Source organism: Columba livia, chromosome 9 (genome assembly GCF_036013475.1).
Source record: "Columba livia isolate bColLiv1 breed racing homer chromosome 9, bColLiv1.pat.W.v2, whole genome shotgun sequence".
Taxonomy (NCBI): domain Eukaryota; kingdom Metazoa; phylum Chordata; class Aves; order Columbiformes; family Columbidae; genus Columba; species Columba livia.
In genome coordinates, this window is record NC_088610.1 from 10,439,218 (window position 1) to 10,455,557 (window position 16,340).

At 42.6% G+C, this 16,340-nt stretch overlaps 1 protein-coding gene and 1 long non-coding RNA gene across 12 annotated transcripts in view; one reads left to right on the top strand and one right to left on the bottom strand.

Moving 5' to 3' along the window:
- Window positions 1–626: 626 nt before the first annotated feature.
- Window positions 627–16,340, bottom strand: part of LOC102083677 (calcium-activated potassium channel subunit beta-2) — a 143,669-nt gene continuing 127,955 nt past the window's right edge. For 7 of the 11 annotated variants that reach the window (XM_021293064.2, XM_021293061.2, XM_021293062.2 and 4 more), the window contains 3 exons: window positions 11,890–12,060; window positions 9,240–9,435; window positions 627–2,775 (listed from right to left, as the gene is read on the bottom strand). In XM_021293064.2, coding sequence (XP_021148739.1) covers window positions 2,491–2,775; window positions 9,240–9,435; window positions 11,890–12,060 — 652 coding nt within the window. In that variant the 3' untranslated portion in view covers window positions 627–2,490. The remainder of the gene's footprint in view (window positions 2,776–9,239; window positions 9,436–11,889; window positions 12,061–16,340) is intronic. The other 4 variants (XM_005506568.3, XM_065073801.1, XM_065073797.1 and 1 more) reach the window with 1 other exon arrangement.
- LOC110361786 (uncharacterized) overlaps window positions 12,994–16,340 on the top strand; it is a 29,192-nt gene continuing 25,845 nt past the window's right edge. Inside the window, exon 1 of the long non-coding RNA XR_010474643.1 lies at window positions 12,994–13,108. This is a non-coding gene — a long non-coding RNA (uncharacterized LOC110361786). The remainder of the gene's footprint in view (window positions 13,109–16,340) is intronic.

Consider the following 16,340-nt stretch of genomic DNA (forward strand, 5'->3'; position numbering starts at 1 on the left):
GCATCAGTGACCAAGCTGATGATGGGGAGATGGATGAAGGACATCCATGAGGATGGCAACACTGGCCATGGGTCAAACCTCTCTGCTTGAAGAGAAAACAACTTTGTTAAGGATAGAGATGCACCTTGGGAGCCACCTGGGACTGTCTGGAGATGGCTGTGTGGCTCTGGGGCCCTCACTTAGACACCTTCCTTCTTGGTAAAACCTACAGAATAAGGTTTTGTAGGAATGAAGAGCATCTGCAACCTGGAGTCTGTCATATTGCGGGCACCAGATGAGGAATCCCCATGTCCCTGCATGGTGGTACCCATGCAGAAGAGAGCTGGCGTGTCCCCTGTCCATGCTGGCACATGGAATGTCATGCTTTCTGTTGGCAGATGATGGTTGAATGAAGACTGCTGTCAGTCCACCACTTTGACTCCAGTCCCGTTGATGCTGAGGCTGCCCAGATCCACTGATGACAGTTTCTGCAAATCCCGCAGATTGATCAAAACTGTATTTTTGCAAATAAATATCTGAATTCCCTATTGCATCAGCACTCCTTGTTTATTGGAAGTAAAAGCTACAAAGAAAAGTCTAATGAAACAAGCCAGATCTGAAGGCAGAAGATACTGAAATCTGAAAGATTTAATTTAATATTTTTATTATATATTTTTGAAGCCCTGATTATACTCCCACCCTCCAGGCATTTATTTACCTAAGGAAAATTATACTACTGATTACAAGATTGCAGGTTCATTTTCACTGCTGAGAACTCATTTTTTTTACAGCTCACATTATACTTGCATGACTTGTAAAGTTTTGTAACATCTTGAAATTTTTAATGCTACATTGCAGAAAAATATATATAGAGATGAATTAGGCAGAATACTTGCTTTGCAGCCTTTTTGAAGGGGGAGAAGTGTTAAATTCTGGGTTTGAATAGGCCTGTAGTGGTTTCTTTGGGCTATTGGATAGTGAGTTCACAGGGTGCTCACAGGAGCTGCCTTGCCTTTGTCCTTCAGGCTGAGTTGCAAAGTGAGAAACTATGAGGGGTGTCTTTAAAACATAAGAGAATGCTTTCTGCTGCAAAATAAAAGTAAATTATGCAGAAATCGTGACTATAGTGTGCATGAAATTATGCTTGCAAGAACCCTGTGGTAAATATTTGACAGATAGGACAACATTTTAGTCAGTTTCAGTTTTTCCAATAAATCATTATACCTGGGCCTTCTAAATCAAAATTCATGTCAGCCAGCACTGCATATTGAATAAAGGAGGGATTTCCAGATGTATTGCAATTATTATCTAACAATTTTGTTAATAGAACTATAGTAGAACTGGATGAGACTTCTGTCAATTCTGATATCACAGCAACAGGGACCTTTGACTGAAACAACATCATGAATATTGGATAAGATCCTGCAGTGCTGCTCCTCCATGTTATGATATTATCCAAGGCTGAAGGTTATAAATATGTGACTTATACTGTTCACTTTCCAGCTGGTAAAAACAAAGGAAAAAAAACCCCATAATGAAGTTCCAATACACAACTAGGTATAATATAGCTTTTTCTTTATATATATATATATATATCTGTATATATATCAAGTAAAAAAATCTAAAATAGTTGGAAGTAAAAAATGAAAAAATAGCTGATAGTGGTTTTTTTTTTTTTTCTTTACAGTGATATGGTAGCAAATACAAGACAAATGAGTAAAACCTTTACATAAGGTGTTCTGGTCCCATTTCCATCAATAGGGTTCAGACTGGGGTAGAAAATGGAACAAGGTGATTTTTGTTTTTTTTTTTGGCTACAGCTTCTACAAGTGTTGAAGATGATGACAAGACAGACGGAAATTATAGCATTAAATAAAACTCCAAACTGTTTTGCAAAAGACCTTAAACACCATAGGGTAAAATTTACTCCTGAACTGGGTGGAGCTAACACAAAGCATCACTGAGTCTTACTTAGGCTGAAAATACTGTATGCTCATCCTCACCTCAAAAGATGTCCCTTTTATGCCATTTTACCAAAAAAACCAAAACCCTCTGCCAACTCTCTGCTTTTTTTCGCCTGCATTAAAAAAAGCCACAATTCAATAGAATGGACTGAGCCAGATCTTAGACCTCAGTGATGCACAGGTTGTTGGCTGCCTTTTGTCCAGTGGTTAATTTCCCCAGAATCCTTTACATTGAAAATGTCATTTGACTGAGCTTGGCAAATGGTCACACTGAGCCCTATCCTGGCTGTAGAAAAGAAAAAAAGTACTAGTCTCAGCATAAAACAAGATTGTATAGACAATCAACACAAAACAGTATTTTTTTCAGTTGTCTGCATAATAATAACATCATGTTTGCATATAGAACAGCTTTTGCATTATTGCTCTACTTATAAGAATATAGTAAGGAACTTATAACAGACTTGCACATTACAAACTTAAGGTTCTTTGGTGAAGAATGAGAAAACAGTATTTTAGTTGTAATTAGATCTCAGTGAAGTTTTTGTTTTTATCTGTTAATCCTTTGGATTCTTTCACAGAGGAGGGAAAGGTATTGAGTCAGCTTTACCATCGCGACGATGGCGACCCCGCCGATCATCATGCAAGTGGGCCAGAAGAGAGAGTGGAACAGCACGTTGGAGCTGTACAGTTTGGTTAATATCACATTCTTCTGAGTGCCTTCAGGGTCGTAGAAGCAGGAGAAACGTTGGTACTTTCTGAAGTTTTCCATAACCACGTTCACCAGTGACATGGATTCCTCATAATTCTTGCTGCACTTGGGTATGTATGAACACTGTGAACAAATTAGAGGGAGAAAAATGCATCTCCAAACCAGATACAATGTCTGTTTTCAGGTGGCAAGCAGGAAAATCTCAAGATGATTATGCTTTTTATAATAAGAGGGGAATACTATTATGCTAATAATAAATTTATCACAGACAAAACTCAATATTTTGCATATCTACAGAATTTCCTATTGGAGAACCTCCAAGTGCTGTATAAACATTAATGCTTAATTGTACAGTGGCCTTGTGTAATAGGTGAATGTATTACTATTGCTAATTTACACATGCAAAAATGGAGCTGATGAAGTACCTCTTCATCTTAAGTGGCATGCATATGCTCATAGTTAGATGGGTAATTGACTCTGTAAACAAATCTGGTAGTTCAGATCTCACTTGGATCAGATCAAAGTGGTTGCAGTGGGCACAGGAGTTCATTCACAGAGCAAAAGGCTGACAAGAGGCCTTCGTACAAATTTTCCTGTGGGCCTAATTCCTTGATTAGGGGCAGATATAACCTAGGAGAAAACAGTTTTCTTCCTCATAACCCAGAAGGCTTTCATCCAACCTCTAACTGAAGATCAGCCTGGCTACCAGGATGGCTTTTAGTCTTGCTTTTGCTCTTGACCCCAGTGTAAGTCCAACTAGTCCAACTGTTCCTTCTCTCTGTAGATGTTGCTTCAATTTTAGTCTTAGTTATGAAGAAAAAAAAAAGATTTGAGGGTGGCTCTATCTAACACAGTTTCCTCCTAGCATTCCCAAAGAATGATAAAGGGAAGTTAATTGAAAAACTAGCTTATGGAGTCCAGGCATTGAGGATATTCCATGGGACACGTAGGGTGGTATGTCTGGACTATGCTGATCCTTGTTTAGCAAGGAACTAATGTAGTCGTGTGATGTGGTGGGCAGACATACAAGGACTGAAGCAACATCTGGATTTTGGCCTAGAGTAGAAACACCTAAATTTTTTGTTGTTGCTGCTGGTTCTGGAAGAGGGTTGATGGGAGCAGCCTGGGGCACCTCACTCCCTCCTTGCTTCTAGACACTTACACCCCTCTGCACCTGAAGGTTTTCTGCACCTGCACAGGATTTTGATCAAATGTCATAACCAGGCAAGAACTGCTTCAGGGGGGGGGAAATCTGCTGCTTAACTTCTTGTTGGATGTGCCTGGGAAGACCCAGAAAGTTATTGTTCCCTGGTAGTTATGAGGTGATCATGGGTCCCCTCTATGCTCCTGCCTGTGCTGCTGAACCTGTGTGTCCTGGACAAGCGTCTAAAGTGGTCCCAGATGATTTAATGAAAGTGAGTTTTGCACAGGAAAAAAGATGGTTTGGTTAAAATAATGCAACCCATGGCTTTTGGTTATTACTATTTTAATGTATATACTTTATAAATGTTCTTTGGTTCTTTTTCATGACCACGTTGTAACTTTTTGTAATGTACTGTGATAAATCTCTAGTCCTAATAATGATCAAAGGATTAACCTCGTAACGGGATTTGATTGATTGATTGGCAAGTATATTAGCACAGAATATGAAGTGCAGCAGAATGATGGTCTGCTGTTAGCAGATTGGGGCATCAAGGGTAGAGTGTGATAGCACTGCCATTATGAATATTTCATAGAGCTCTAGAAATTAGAGATGGAAAATATCAGGGCAGTAATATCTCATCCATCTTCCTGCTGATGCAGGTCTGCTCCCTCCAGGATATTCTGCTGTTCTCTGCCCAGCTTTGTCTAAAATGTCCAAAGCCACAAGCTCTCTTCCAGCTCTTATGACTCTTTAATAGGTCATAATCTAGTAAGTAGGGGAAATTTCTCAGTGAAGCGTATCTCATTTGTTTTTACTAAGTTACGTGCTATCACTGTTGTAACAGCAGTATTTTGAGTTTGGAATCTTATTTTTTCTTGCAAGTTTGGTTCTATGTGTTTTTGTTTCTTGAACTTCCAGCTGTTACTACCCCTGAGCAAGGAGATAGGATGAGGACTTGGCCATTCTTGCCAGAGTCCAGCCCTGCCCCTTTGATAGGAAACAGCAGGCACATAAAAGCCCAAATGACGACAGATTCCTGGACTCAAAGTCAGTGGAAATGTCCCAAAAGTGCAACAGGGGAAGGCCTGACTTCCTTAAAATTTGAATATTTTCCAAGCATTTTCAAAGGAGACCTGGCGCTGAAGCAGAACTTGAGCTGTTGCCTCCTACACCTGATGGCACAGAGCCACCAACCACATCAGGCTGGTTAGGCATCCCATGCCAAGAGGGTCTGGTAGCATGAAGCTGTGAAATGCAGTTGTGCAAGGCAGGTTGAGTTGCTTTGCATTTCAGCTAAGCTCCTTGTGCTGAAACCATCTCTCTCTCAAGGCTGTGGTCTCCTATGTGCTCTCCAAGATATGGGTGCTCTTTATTCCACGTGCTGTCTACATCATTCCAGTTCTCCTGCGTTCCTGCAGGTATCTTGGCCTCAGCTTTGAGAAGCTCCTTGTTGCACAAAATTGCTATGTGCACTGAGTTGTGGTTGTGGGGTGCTCCTGGCCTCCTTCCATGACTTGGCTTTCCCAGTGAGATCCCTGGGACAGCATAGGGCTGGCACTGCTGTAATGATGTCTGCTGTGTTGCACAGGTCATTGCTGAGAAAGTAGGTGGATAGAGATTATGTGAAGTTTTGATATATTTTTTTTTAATCTTCATTTAGTTTTCTCCAATGCCTGACAGGGAATTTTATGTCCATAATTCTTATACTGTATCTGTGAATGCAGACTACTAAATGTATGCTGTTTTGTTACCCCTCTGCATTGTCAAACACTTGGAAGTCTGCAAATCTGAGACTAAACAATATCTGGCTCTCTGTCTCAAGTAAGGATTATGTGATACAGTGTGAGAAATATGGTTCTTCTATTTCTTGCAAGTTGATCACCAGAAAGGCACACTAGACAGTTACAAAGAGAACTTGTTATTACATTTCCAGCTCTACTTTTCTAATGTAAAGGAGTGGATAGGTAGCCCATATAAACTACTTCTAGACGTGCCCAGTCCAATGCCCCACTCAGTGCAGAGTTGCTCAGGCACTTGTCCAGTCAAGTTATGAGTATCTCCAAGGATGGAGATCATACAACACTCCTGGGCAAGCTGGGGGCCATTTTGTTTAGATCAATGACATTACACCAAAAATGCTATTGCCAGAAAAGCCCGCAGTTCAGGATGGGCAGTGAAATACCTGGTTCTAGTGTTATCTCTGTGGTTGGGGTGTGTCCTTGTCATGATGAGCGTGGAAACTTTAACAAGATGTGCTGTGGCAATCTTTGTAAGAAAATGGTCAGGATGTCAATTTACATCTCTTTTGAAAAGTGCAACAGGTTTGAAGCAGGGGTTGAAGGAGGAGCTTTGTGTCTGCATTGGCCCAATGCTGATTCCTGCAGACTGATTTCTCCAGCCCCAGACCAGAAATAGATCTGCTGGGAACTGCAAACAACCATTGCTGCTCCCCTCACACCAGGTAAGCTCCTCCCTAGGTTATAAATACCTGAACCTTCAACGGGAAACAATGAGATCCCCCATCATTTCTGAGTCCCAGGCAGTTATAGCTGGCATAACGGTGATTCTGGTGATTAAAGCCTGCTTGTTATCTCACTTATGGACCATGGGTATAAATCAGCAGCAGCTCTGATGACACAAAAAGAATTAAAATTATATAGTATGAGATTGAAATGGGGCCTGTAGAATTGCTTTAACACCACAGTCCTTCCTCAGGGTGACAGCTTGGCCCTGCAGTCTGAGTGCAAGGGGATATTGGCCATCACCTCTCCCAGAGGCTGCTACAGCCTTTTGGCAGCTGAGAAAGGAAATTGTACCTGTGAAAGCATTTAAGGTGCTATGGTTGTAGTAGTGATGAGGGACTGGTCTTTTCTTAAGGGTTAGAGATAAAGCGTGCACAGCGAGAGCAATGAAAAGTCATGAAAAATCTTGTGCACTTTTTTGGGAAAGACTCAGGCAGCTCGACTGATATCCATTAACTTCCCACTGATTCCCACCAGAGACTGGCAGCAGCATGCTGTAGATCTTGATATAAATTGCAACTACTCCTTACCACACCTTGTGGGACGATAACCAGGTTAGACAGCAAGTATCTGAGATTAATCATTATTTAAAATTAAAGTGCATTTTGCTCTATCCGTGCTTCCTGGTGGGGAGGGGAGAGAGACGGGCTGCAGATGCTGCTCTGCATTTGCAGTGGTGCTCAGTGAGGCAGGGAGGTGTGGGAGGGATGCTGACCTTTTGAAGGTCACTGCTGTTGGCCTTGGAGGGTAAGCGCTGCACTCTGTGATGTCCCCAGTAATGTCAGGGCTCAGTGAGCCAGGGATGGCCTTTTTTTTTTTTTTTTTCTTTTTTAATATATATTTTTTTCATTTATTTATCAAGGAGAAAGACGGGAAATGCAGACCTGAGTAGGTGAATGGAGAGAGATAGCCAGCACCCAGCTGGAGCATCACAAAACCAGCCGTGCTCAGGGCTGCTCGTCCTGCTGCACAGGGCTGCTCTCCAGCTGAGTGGGAGGGAGCTGAGATGGGTTGTGCTGATCTGAGCTCACAGTCTCTGCTGATCCCAGACAGGCACAAGAAGTGAGGTGTTTTACAGACATTGCAAATTTCCATTCAAAACTGTTTGGATTCAAGTCACATAGCCAGCAGCGTGTCAGGAAAACCTAGGAATCCTCCCGAGAGCAGAGCTTAACCTGTAAAACAACCTTGGGCTGGAGAAGTATTAACTGTGCCTACATCAAATTAAGAGGAGGTGGCATCTGGGAGAATTTCAAAGTCCATTTCAGCAAGTAAAAATCATCAATAAGGGAATGTGGAGATTTATGCGGAATCTCTTGATTTATTTGAATCCAGTGGGGCATAACAGATCTGATGTGTTTTAATCAGACTGTGGTATGAGTGTCACTGGATTTTGCTTCTGCCCCAGCAGAAGGTGGGGTCTGTCCTACCACAGACTTCATGAACAGTGAGTGCCTCCTTTCTGCACTAATGCCAAACTGGAGGGGAAGATGGGGACACACTTCTTCATCTCACACTTCAGATCCAGAGGACTTTGTCTCTCAGCCACAGGAGCTAATTATCCAGCAGAATAACTGGCCCGGTGCAACCATGCCGTGCTTTGACTAATTTTAATATCGCTTCATCTTAATATGCAGAAGTAATTTGGTATACTGAATTGCTGCCATAAATAGAAACACAATAGGTTATGTTGTCAGCAGCCTGAACTGGGGCTCTGCTGTTACGGGTTGTGCTTTGCCAAGCGCCTGTAGTTTGGGGTTTGGTGACCTTGGATAACTAAGTAGTTAACGCAAGTCTGACACTTGCAAGTCTGATGACTTAGCTGTGTCCCAGCTCACTGCAGCTTGTGGTCTTAGGTGCCCAGGTGCTGCACATACAAGGAAGGAGAGGTGGGAAGAGGGATATTTCTTAGTCCGATCCTGCCTCGCTACACGGAGGGAGCGAATAACCACCTGTGAGAGGCGGTGGCATGGCAGGCTGTGATGCACAGCACTGTGTCAGCCACACAGCTGTGGCTGCGGGCTGGCGAGGAGATGCCGTCTGTGCATCCACTGTGTTCATTATAGCTGCCAGACAGGAGCTGTCTCCAGCCCACCTGGATGGAGTTATGCTGGATTTTGTACTTGCTGAAGCAGAGACAGGAATTATTCTGCAGACTTGTTAAAAGTGATCTTTTCAGTTCAATGTCTGAAATCAGGGATGTTGTGCAAGAAAGATTGGCTGACTCCTTATCTTATGTGTGCCTAAAAGCCAGGCCTCTTATTTTTGTGCTGCTGCTCTTATTTTGGCAGTCTCTGTTCAGCAAACTTTCAGCATCTTTAGACCATCCACAGGGGTAAGTGCTGTGCTGTGAACCCAGCAGGGCAGCTGACCTCAGCGGAGATGCTCTGGGCGTAGAAGTTTGTCACCAGAGACTGAGACAGAGACTCATCTGCTGTTAGACACAGGTCTCTTGTCTGTCCCTGCTGCCTTGCCTGGCCCCACAGTAATAAGGCCATTTCTATTCTCACTGCCGCAGATATGCCGTGCACATGGTGAGGGGTGTTTGTGATCACGCAGAGCCAGACCTGGGTGGGAAGTGACTTGTCCACACCTCTGCGAGAATATCAATGTGACAAATGCTCAGTGCTAGCCTGTGCCTGCAAAGCACTGCTTGCACTGGTAAGGGACAAGGGAGACTTCATCCCCTGGGGCCACCAACCTGTGCTGGATGAGCTGCACTCCCTGCATGGGACAGAGGGGAAACTGCCCCCTCCAGAGATGTGAGCTCAATTTGTGCACTGTTTTCAGCTTTCTCTGCTCTGTATTTACCAGGGAAGCAGTAGCTGGAAACCTTATATTGCTTTAAAGTGAGAAATGAGTATAACAAAGTGAGCCCTCCAGAAACCCATTTAGGAAGAAATTTTATTCCATGCTCCTACCTCAGAATTAATTTTCATTGTTTCCTCGGTGTGGTAGAGCAGAAGCTTCTGACCAGAAGAGGTGAGATTAACGTACACCTGGAGGCAGGGGTACTGAGAGATTTTCCAGCAGTCTGGACCACAGCTAAACGAGCAGTTGAAAGTTTCTGTGATGGATGCATTGAGCAGCGAGCACTGAGCCTCTTCTGTCCAGACACTAAATAGGAAAAAAAGAGACGTTAGAGCATGGCGAGAATGGACAATAAGCACTAAACACAGCTCAGGCTTTCCATCTGGGGGCATCATGTAGGAGATGCTACATGTTGCAGGGACTTGAGCAAAGGCTGGACTTTCTCATGTCACATGTTGCAGACAGTGTTATTCTGCAGGACACAAAGCTTGTGCTTTGGGCACAAAAAAGCCTGATTCATTTGTCTATGTATAAATGAAAAGGGAAGTGGAACTTTTAGTCTGGAGAAGATATATTTGACACCAAAGGGAAGCAGAAGAGATATCAGAGAAGAAAACCAAGCAGCCTTCTCCTGGAGAGAGCACAACACATGTGGTGCTTTGTGGCATGATACCTTGGTTGATGGAGCAGAGACTGGAAGGGCAACTTCATTACCATGATATGTCTGTTCGTACATATGAAGACACTAGCACAGAAGTGGTATTGCATGCTGCTCCACCTGCAGGAAGGGTTTTTCTAGTGGCAGCTTGCTTGATTTTTCTCTGACTTAAGCCAGCTGATGTAATTACTCTGATGGATTTTTGACTTATCTCTAGCTCACCAGAGGCTAAAACTGGGAAGATGAAGCCTGGGGGTGCCTTGGCAATTTTCACTTGGATTTCTTGCATGTATTTAAAAATTTACAGCTGTATTTTCCTTAGGGATGAGAGCAGTGGGAAGGACATAGCAAGGGCTCTGTGTAAGACCCCTCACAGGCTTGAGGACAGGTTTCACCCCAGGGCTCCCTGTTACCTCTGTTTGTCCCCTCAGCTCCCACCCACTGCCTGCCCCTTGCCATGAGCAGGCTGAGGGTCTGCCTGCCCCTTCCCAAACCTGTAAAGGGCTTTACAAGGTGATACCAAAGATGTCCAACTAATTCTCTTGGTATTTCACTTCGGCAGTAATTACGCTTGCATATTCCATTTTACATTTATATTATGTTATGCTATGATTTCTAGGGGGAAATCAAGTGAAATGATTTCTTTTCCCCCTCTCAGGCAGTATTTTAAGGAAGGAGTGTTGCTGTCTGTAAAGGAGCATAACCCCTAAGATGATCTGGCTGTGTAAAGAGAAGTGACAGCAAAGGCTCCTGGGTTGTCTTTTCCTCACTTTCACCTTTCTGACTGCTGTTTTATTCATGCATGGGGGTAATAAAGTAACACCTGCCTACAGTGGACTTGTGAAGATGGAATATTTGATAGGTGCTTTGACATCTTCTGGCAATTTTTCACATCGTTTATAACATAAATCATCTCTTTCTATAATACATGAGCAATTTTGAATTTAGCAGCCTCTGCAACTGACTCTGATATTGCCAAAAGGTCTAGGAGAGTAATTGAGAAAAGCAAATGCTCTTGGATACTTAACAGTCTTGATCTCTGCTTTCAAAAGCTAAACTTTGCCTGGATTTAAAAAGGGAAAAATACCTTTATCACATAAATAAGATGCTGTGAATCAGTACAGTTTATCCTCATCCATCCACTTTTTCCTTATCATTGTAGGGTCAAGAGGGAATATTTTCCTGCAGGCATGCCCATATAATTGAGGATATTTGAATCAGTGTACTTTAAGCACTTATTGTACATGTCTAAATAAGAAGTCAGGGCTGGATAAGCCAAATTGTGCCAGGTATAGGACATTGCCTCAGGGTAGTTTTGGACACGACAAACTAATGTTTTGATTCCCAATTACACATTTTTCATTCTCCGAACTCCACTGATTGAAGCAGAAAAAACATTGTTGACAGTCTTATTACAGTCTGGTCTGGATTTTAAATAGGGCTCATGCTTTAAAACTAATTTCAGATGCTGCTAATGAATCACAGGCCAAACTTTCTGCTCCATGGTGGAGAAGGAAGCCAGAGAAAGCCTCAGAAACATTAAGTTCCATGTAGTAATGATGAAAGATGATCTTTCACTTCCAGCAAATGACTGTATTTCAGGAGGATTTCACTTGTTAAAATGAAAGTAATAACCTACATGGAAAGCTACATGCTACAAAGCAGTTTCATTTCTTTCCTAAATTAATTCTCTATTTTTCATTTGAAAGTGTGTTGTTTCTTGAGGCTGCTAAATATTTTTGCTCTTCTCTCCCAAGTTTGGGCTTTGCAGCAACAGCCCCTGAGAGGTTTGCAGGGTTCAACAGACTCCTGACCAGCTGATATGGATATCATACTGGTGTTAAACTGTGGCAAGTCTAAAGCCTATGGATCAAGATTTCCTCAAACAGGGACCTAATTCTTCCCTCACTAATGTGCCTATTACTCAACTCCCTTTCACTGTAGCTATGCCTAGTTTATACCAGGATAAGGAAATGCAGAATCAGAGCTATGTTAACCAAAGGAAAAAAAATAAACCTTTAATGAAAAGAGTTAAAACAAGTAGTCATGGAAAGTCAGCTGGAGCAGAAAGTGAGAGATTAGGGTAACCATAATGAAATTACCTTTGCATGTAAGACCGCAGCAGGGTGATTCCCAGGAGAAAGTACATCATGATAGAGCACACCATCATGGCCAGCCCGAGGAGTATGGCCCGGTCTTCTCCGGCTTTTAGGGCTGTGACTGTTTTCCTTTTGTCCAGTAGATCATGATCCCTGATTTTTTGGTAAATATTTCTGAGGTTGAAAATAATATATTCTTATGTGAAGTTCACATTTAATAAAAGAACCCTCTACAGAGTGGGTAGTTCCACCTCCATACCCATCTCACGGGAGAAAAAGGCCTAGGGGTTGTCAGGTGTCCTTTTTCATTGGATTCACTCTGACCTGGTGGAAACATATTCATCTCCAAAATAAATTACAGACATTTCTAAAAAGGTAAAAACTTCTTACAGTAAATACAGAAAGTAGATACTTGTGCCAGCTCAGTAAGTCCTTCTTTGGTATAGCTTCATTGGCTCAGTTGAATTATACCATAGTTGAATTTGACCTGCCAATGCCATCTTAGGCCACTAGGAGATGTTTAGATATATGAGGTGTCTTTTCTTCAGTTGGATATGGTAACAGGTCTTACGTTACCATATGTAGAAAAGAGCCTGAAGAAAGTCGTCAGTAAAATTATCTGAAAGGACCACATTCTTTTCTGATCCCCTACAGGCTAGTGGTTTGGGTAATTTTCTACCCTGAGTGTGACTCAAAGCTCATGAAACACTATGGGGATTTTGCAATTGATTTCTGTGGTTTTTTTGATTTGGAGCTTATTTACTTTATTTATAAAACAGCTTTCTGTAAGCCCAGTTACTCATTATGGTGAAAACCCTCACAGAAAATTATCCACCAAAGCTATTTGTTCTGGGATTAAAAAAAAAAAAAAAAAAGATACAACAAACCATTCCCCCTTCAGTAGAGTCCTTTGCATTTTCTAACCGTAAGTCCTCCTTTCATCTCCAAGCCTTTGATGATTCAATGGGTCATGAGGACACAGTGGTGAAGAAGGAAATATTTGAGTACATTTCAAACACACTCAAACTTTGTGGGTTTAAAATGTACTTACAGACCTGAGGCTGGTCAAAAACTCCAGTGTTTTCTGTTATGGTTCTTTTGAATCGTCCAGGCAGCACCCGAAGCATGTGAACCGCACACCTCTGAGCCCTGGCACCACCATAACATGGACATAGTAGTACATGTGGAAGAAGTTCCTCTTCTACTGTCTGCAAAATGGCAGGTGAGCAATATCAACATCACTTTGGGCTCTAGCAAACCCACCACTCATTTAAGCTGAAACCACCAAGTTTCACTCAACCTTGGAAAAAAACACTGTGCCAGACCAACCATAAAACTGATGTTCGCTAATAGGGACAAAGAAATAGAGTTAAGACTGATGTAAAATCGTAAATCATACATAAACACAACAGAAACAAGAAAATAGTTTTAATCATAAACTCCCTGAAACTGGGATTGAATTTGTATTTAGATGATGAGTCATAGTCAGGAAAAACACATATGGTGTTGGGTTTTATAGCAAAAATCTTGCTTAGATGATACTGCAGTCAATAGTCTTTCATACCTAAGACCTGCTGAGGTTTCTTCATACAACTGTAATTTACATGTTTAGATGTTTCTGGTTTCTCTTCAAAATCATCCTTTAAAGCTTGTCAGTGTTTTTCTAGTTGGAAATGAAATGGTAATTCAGCCTGTCAAAATGGTCTCTGGCATTGGGGAGAAAAACTACATTGTGAACTAGCAGATGCAATTGCCTTCAAAGAAGTATGTAGAGTAACAATCTAATGTTACTTTTCTATTATTATTTATCAAACTGTATTTAACTCTGAGAGCTGCTATTACGATTTGCATTGCTCCCAAATGGAAGCAGGCAGAAAGGCAGAGATTGTCTTGCAGTTCCAGCACATTAACCAATCACACAGCATAACTTATGTCAGCATGTAGACATAAAAGAGAGACAGTGCAATCGCTCACTAATGTCACCAGAGTAGCTAGGACATAAAAGGGATACAAATGGACAATTTAAAAATAAATAGCTAATTGAGAATGGTTACAAATACTTCCCCTATGGCCTTGAGCCAGGAAATGTGCAATGAGAGGTAAAAAAGGATGGACTGAAGGGTGTGTTGTAGAAATGATCTATCTGGCAGGTGACCGGCAAAGGGGACAGTGTGTGGTGACTGCTTGCCAGGTGGATGTCCTGCGTTCACCTGCCATTGTAAATAAAGCTAAATGAAGCTCTGCCTTGAGTGTCAGGCTTGGAGCAGTTGTTCGGTTGCTCTTTTGAAAATATTTGTCATTCAAAGCCTGAGACAAAAAGAAAGTGGTAGCCTTGTGCACCTTATAGAGGGCTTCTTTCTTCTGAACCCCTGCCAGGAGTCAGTGTCATCCCACAGGCCGAGGTGTGCGGTGGCGTGGTACGTGCCGGTGAGTGACACACCGATCCTGATGCAGCCCAGGAGACACGCTGAGTAACCATCCCTCCTCCTCTTCCTTCCCACTCCTACCTGCACTCGGGAGGTGTCAGTTTGCTCAGCAAGATACTGGGAACATCTGCTGTTACCAGACTTCACATTTTTGCCCCAGAGAACCCTGGCTTCGGGGGACAGGATATGTTGTTGTCCAGAATATTTTGCTGCTAACAGAGCAACTTTGGCATCTCCTTAGCTGGAGCAGCAGCGGTGGCTGCACACATGTGTGTGCTGCTCCCTGGGGAGGATTTTGTGCACATGTGAACTTTTGGCACAGCCCAGGGACCTCTTTCTACTCGGTGAGCTGGAAGAGCTCCATGCTTAGCTGGCTGATTCTGGATCCCAGGGCTACACAGCCACAATTAGCTGACTGCTGCAATGTGTTTAAGTACAGATCACTGCATCCCAGACACTGCTCACCTAGGTGACTCCATCCAATATTTGCAATTACCTGTAATAACTCCCCGAATATGTCCTGTGCAAAGACATTTAATAGGAAGCAAGCCTCCAAGCACAAAAGGTCTTTGCTCTTCTGATTATTTCCAGACTGAAGGTCTCCACTGCTAAAACTCCATGTTCCTTTTGCCAAATTCCTCAGAGGATATGGGCTGGTTGCTCTACCCAGGCACAGCTGCCAGAGGGGAAATCTAAGCTATGACCATGCCTGCCGGGGACAGACAGAGCAGAGGTTTTTCCTCTCCATGTCTCTGTACAGCAGCAGTGCAGGGATCCCTCTGCAGCTCCTGCAGAAGTTCAGAGCAAGGGAAGGCTTAGGGAGGACCTGTGTGATGAAATGAGGTAGCCTAGATTACATTACTCAGCCTGAATATGTGACAGCTGATCTGAGCCTACCAGCCTAAAGGAAGAAGTATCTCTTCTGTAGAGTTGCTCGTATTTGCTGCAGCCAAGACCTTTCTTTGATACCATGAGGGACATGACCATTTAGCACTCACTCACGTGAAGGACGAGACATGCCACATGTATTGTACGTGCTCTGTGCTCTGCTGGTGCAGGGCTGCTTCACAACTCTGGGGATTTGATGAATTTATTGGCATGTAATAGGAACGGTCTGGTATGCCAAGGGCTTGCAACTGGACACTGCCGTGTAGAGCAGAAGAGGCTAAAGTAAAACTCCTGCCAAACCAGTACAACAGTTCCTGTTTTGCTCCTAAATGGGTAGACCTAGGAGCATGGAAAAGGGGGTCTAGTTTCCTCCCTGGAAATACAGAATAATCAGGCATCTGTAATTACTTTATTTTTTTGAAAATAAACACAAATTACTGACCCTCAGATTCTTTCCCTTGCAAACAGACCATGGTGTAGCACTGAGGGAGATGTTGCCTCCTCCGGCACTGCACAGTCATGGGGCTTGTCAGATGGGGACACCTGCCTGCTTGAATTATTCAGAGTGACTTTGAATTCACATTCACTTCTCTGATATCACAGTTATTATGCAGACATCACTCAAATTACCTCATGTTGAGGTATCTACTGATATCAGGAATCCTTGAATGCAAGAACCAAAAATCCTCCTGTATCTTACCAGCACAATTCCTAATACTCAGGGACTTTTCTGCTCAGAAGCCAATTTCTTTACTTTTTTTCTTTCACTTTATAGGGTATAATTAGCTGCATCAGTTTTTGTTATTAGAGCTATGGCAACAGGAAATGTCTCTGGAGCTCTCACAAAAGTCTCAGTGATGGTTGTAGAAAAATTCCTATCCACATGAACAGATTTCGTTCACTCAATTCCTTACCTCTCTCCCACCAAACTGGTCTGAACTGAACCAAATCAAACCAGTGCTTTGGTTTTCTGAGCTTACAATGTTGTAGAAAGCCTAATTGACAGCTGGGAAAGAATGAGGGCTTGACTAGGTTTCTGAAGCCTAAAATGTGGCAATTGAGGAATGGTGGATGTCTAAAGGAGCAATGAAATAAATATTTAAATTTTGGATTAAATCCTGCAAAAGCAGATGCCCAAGA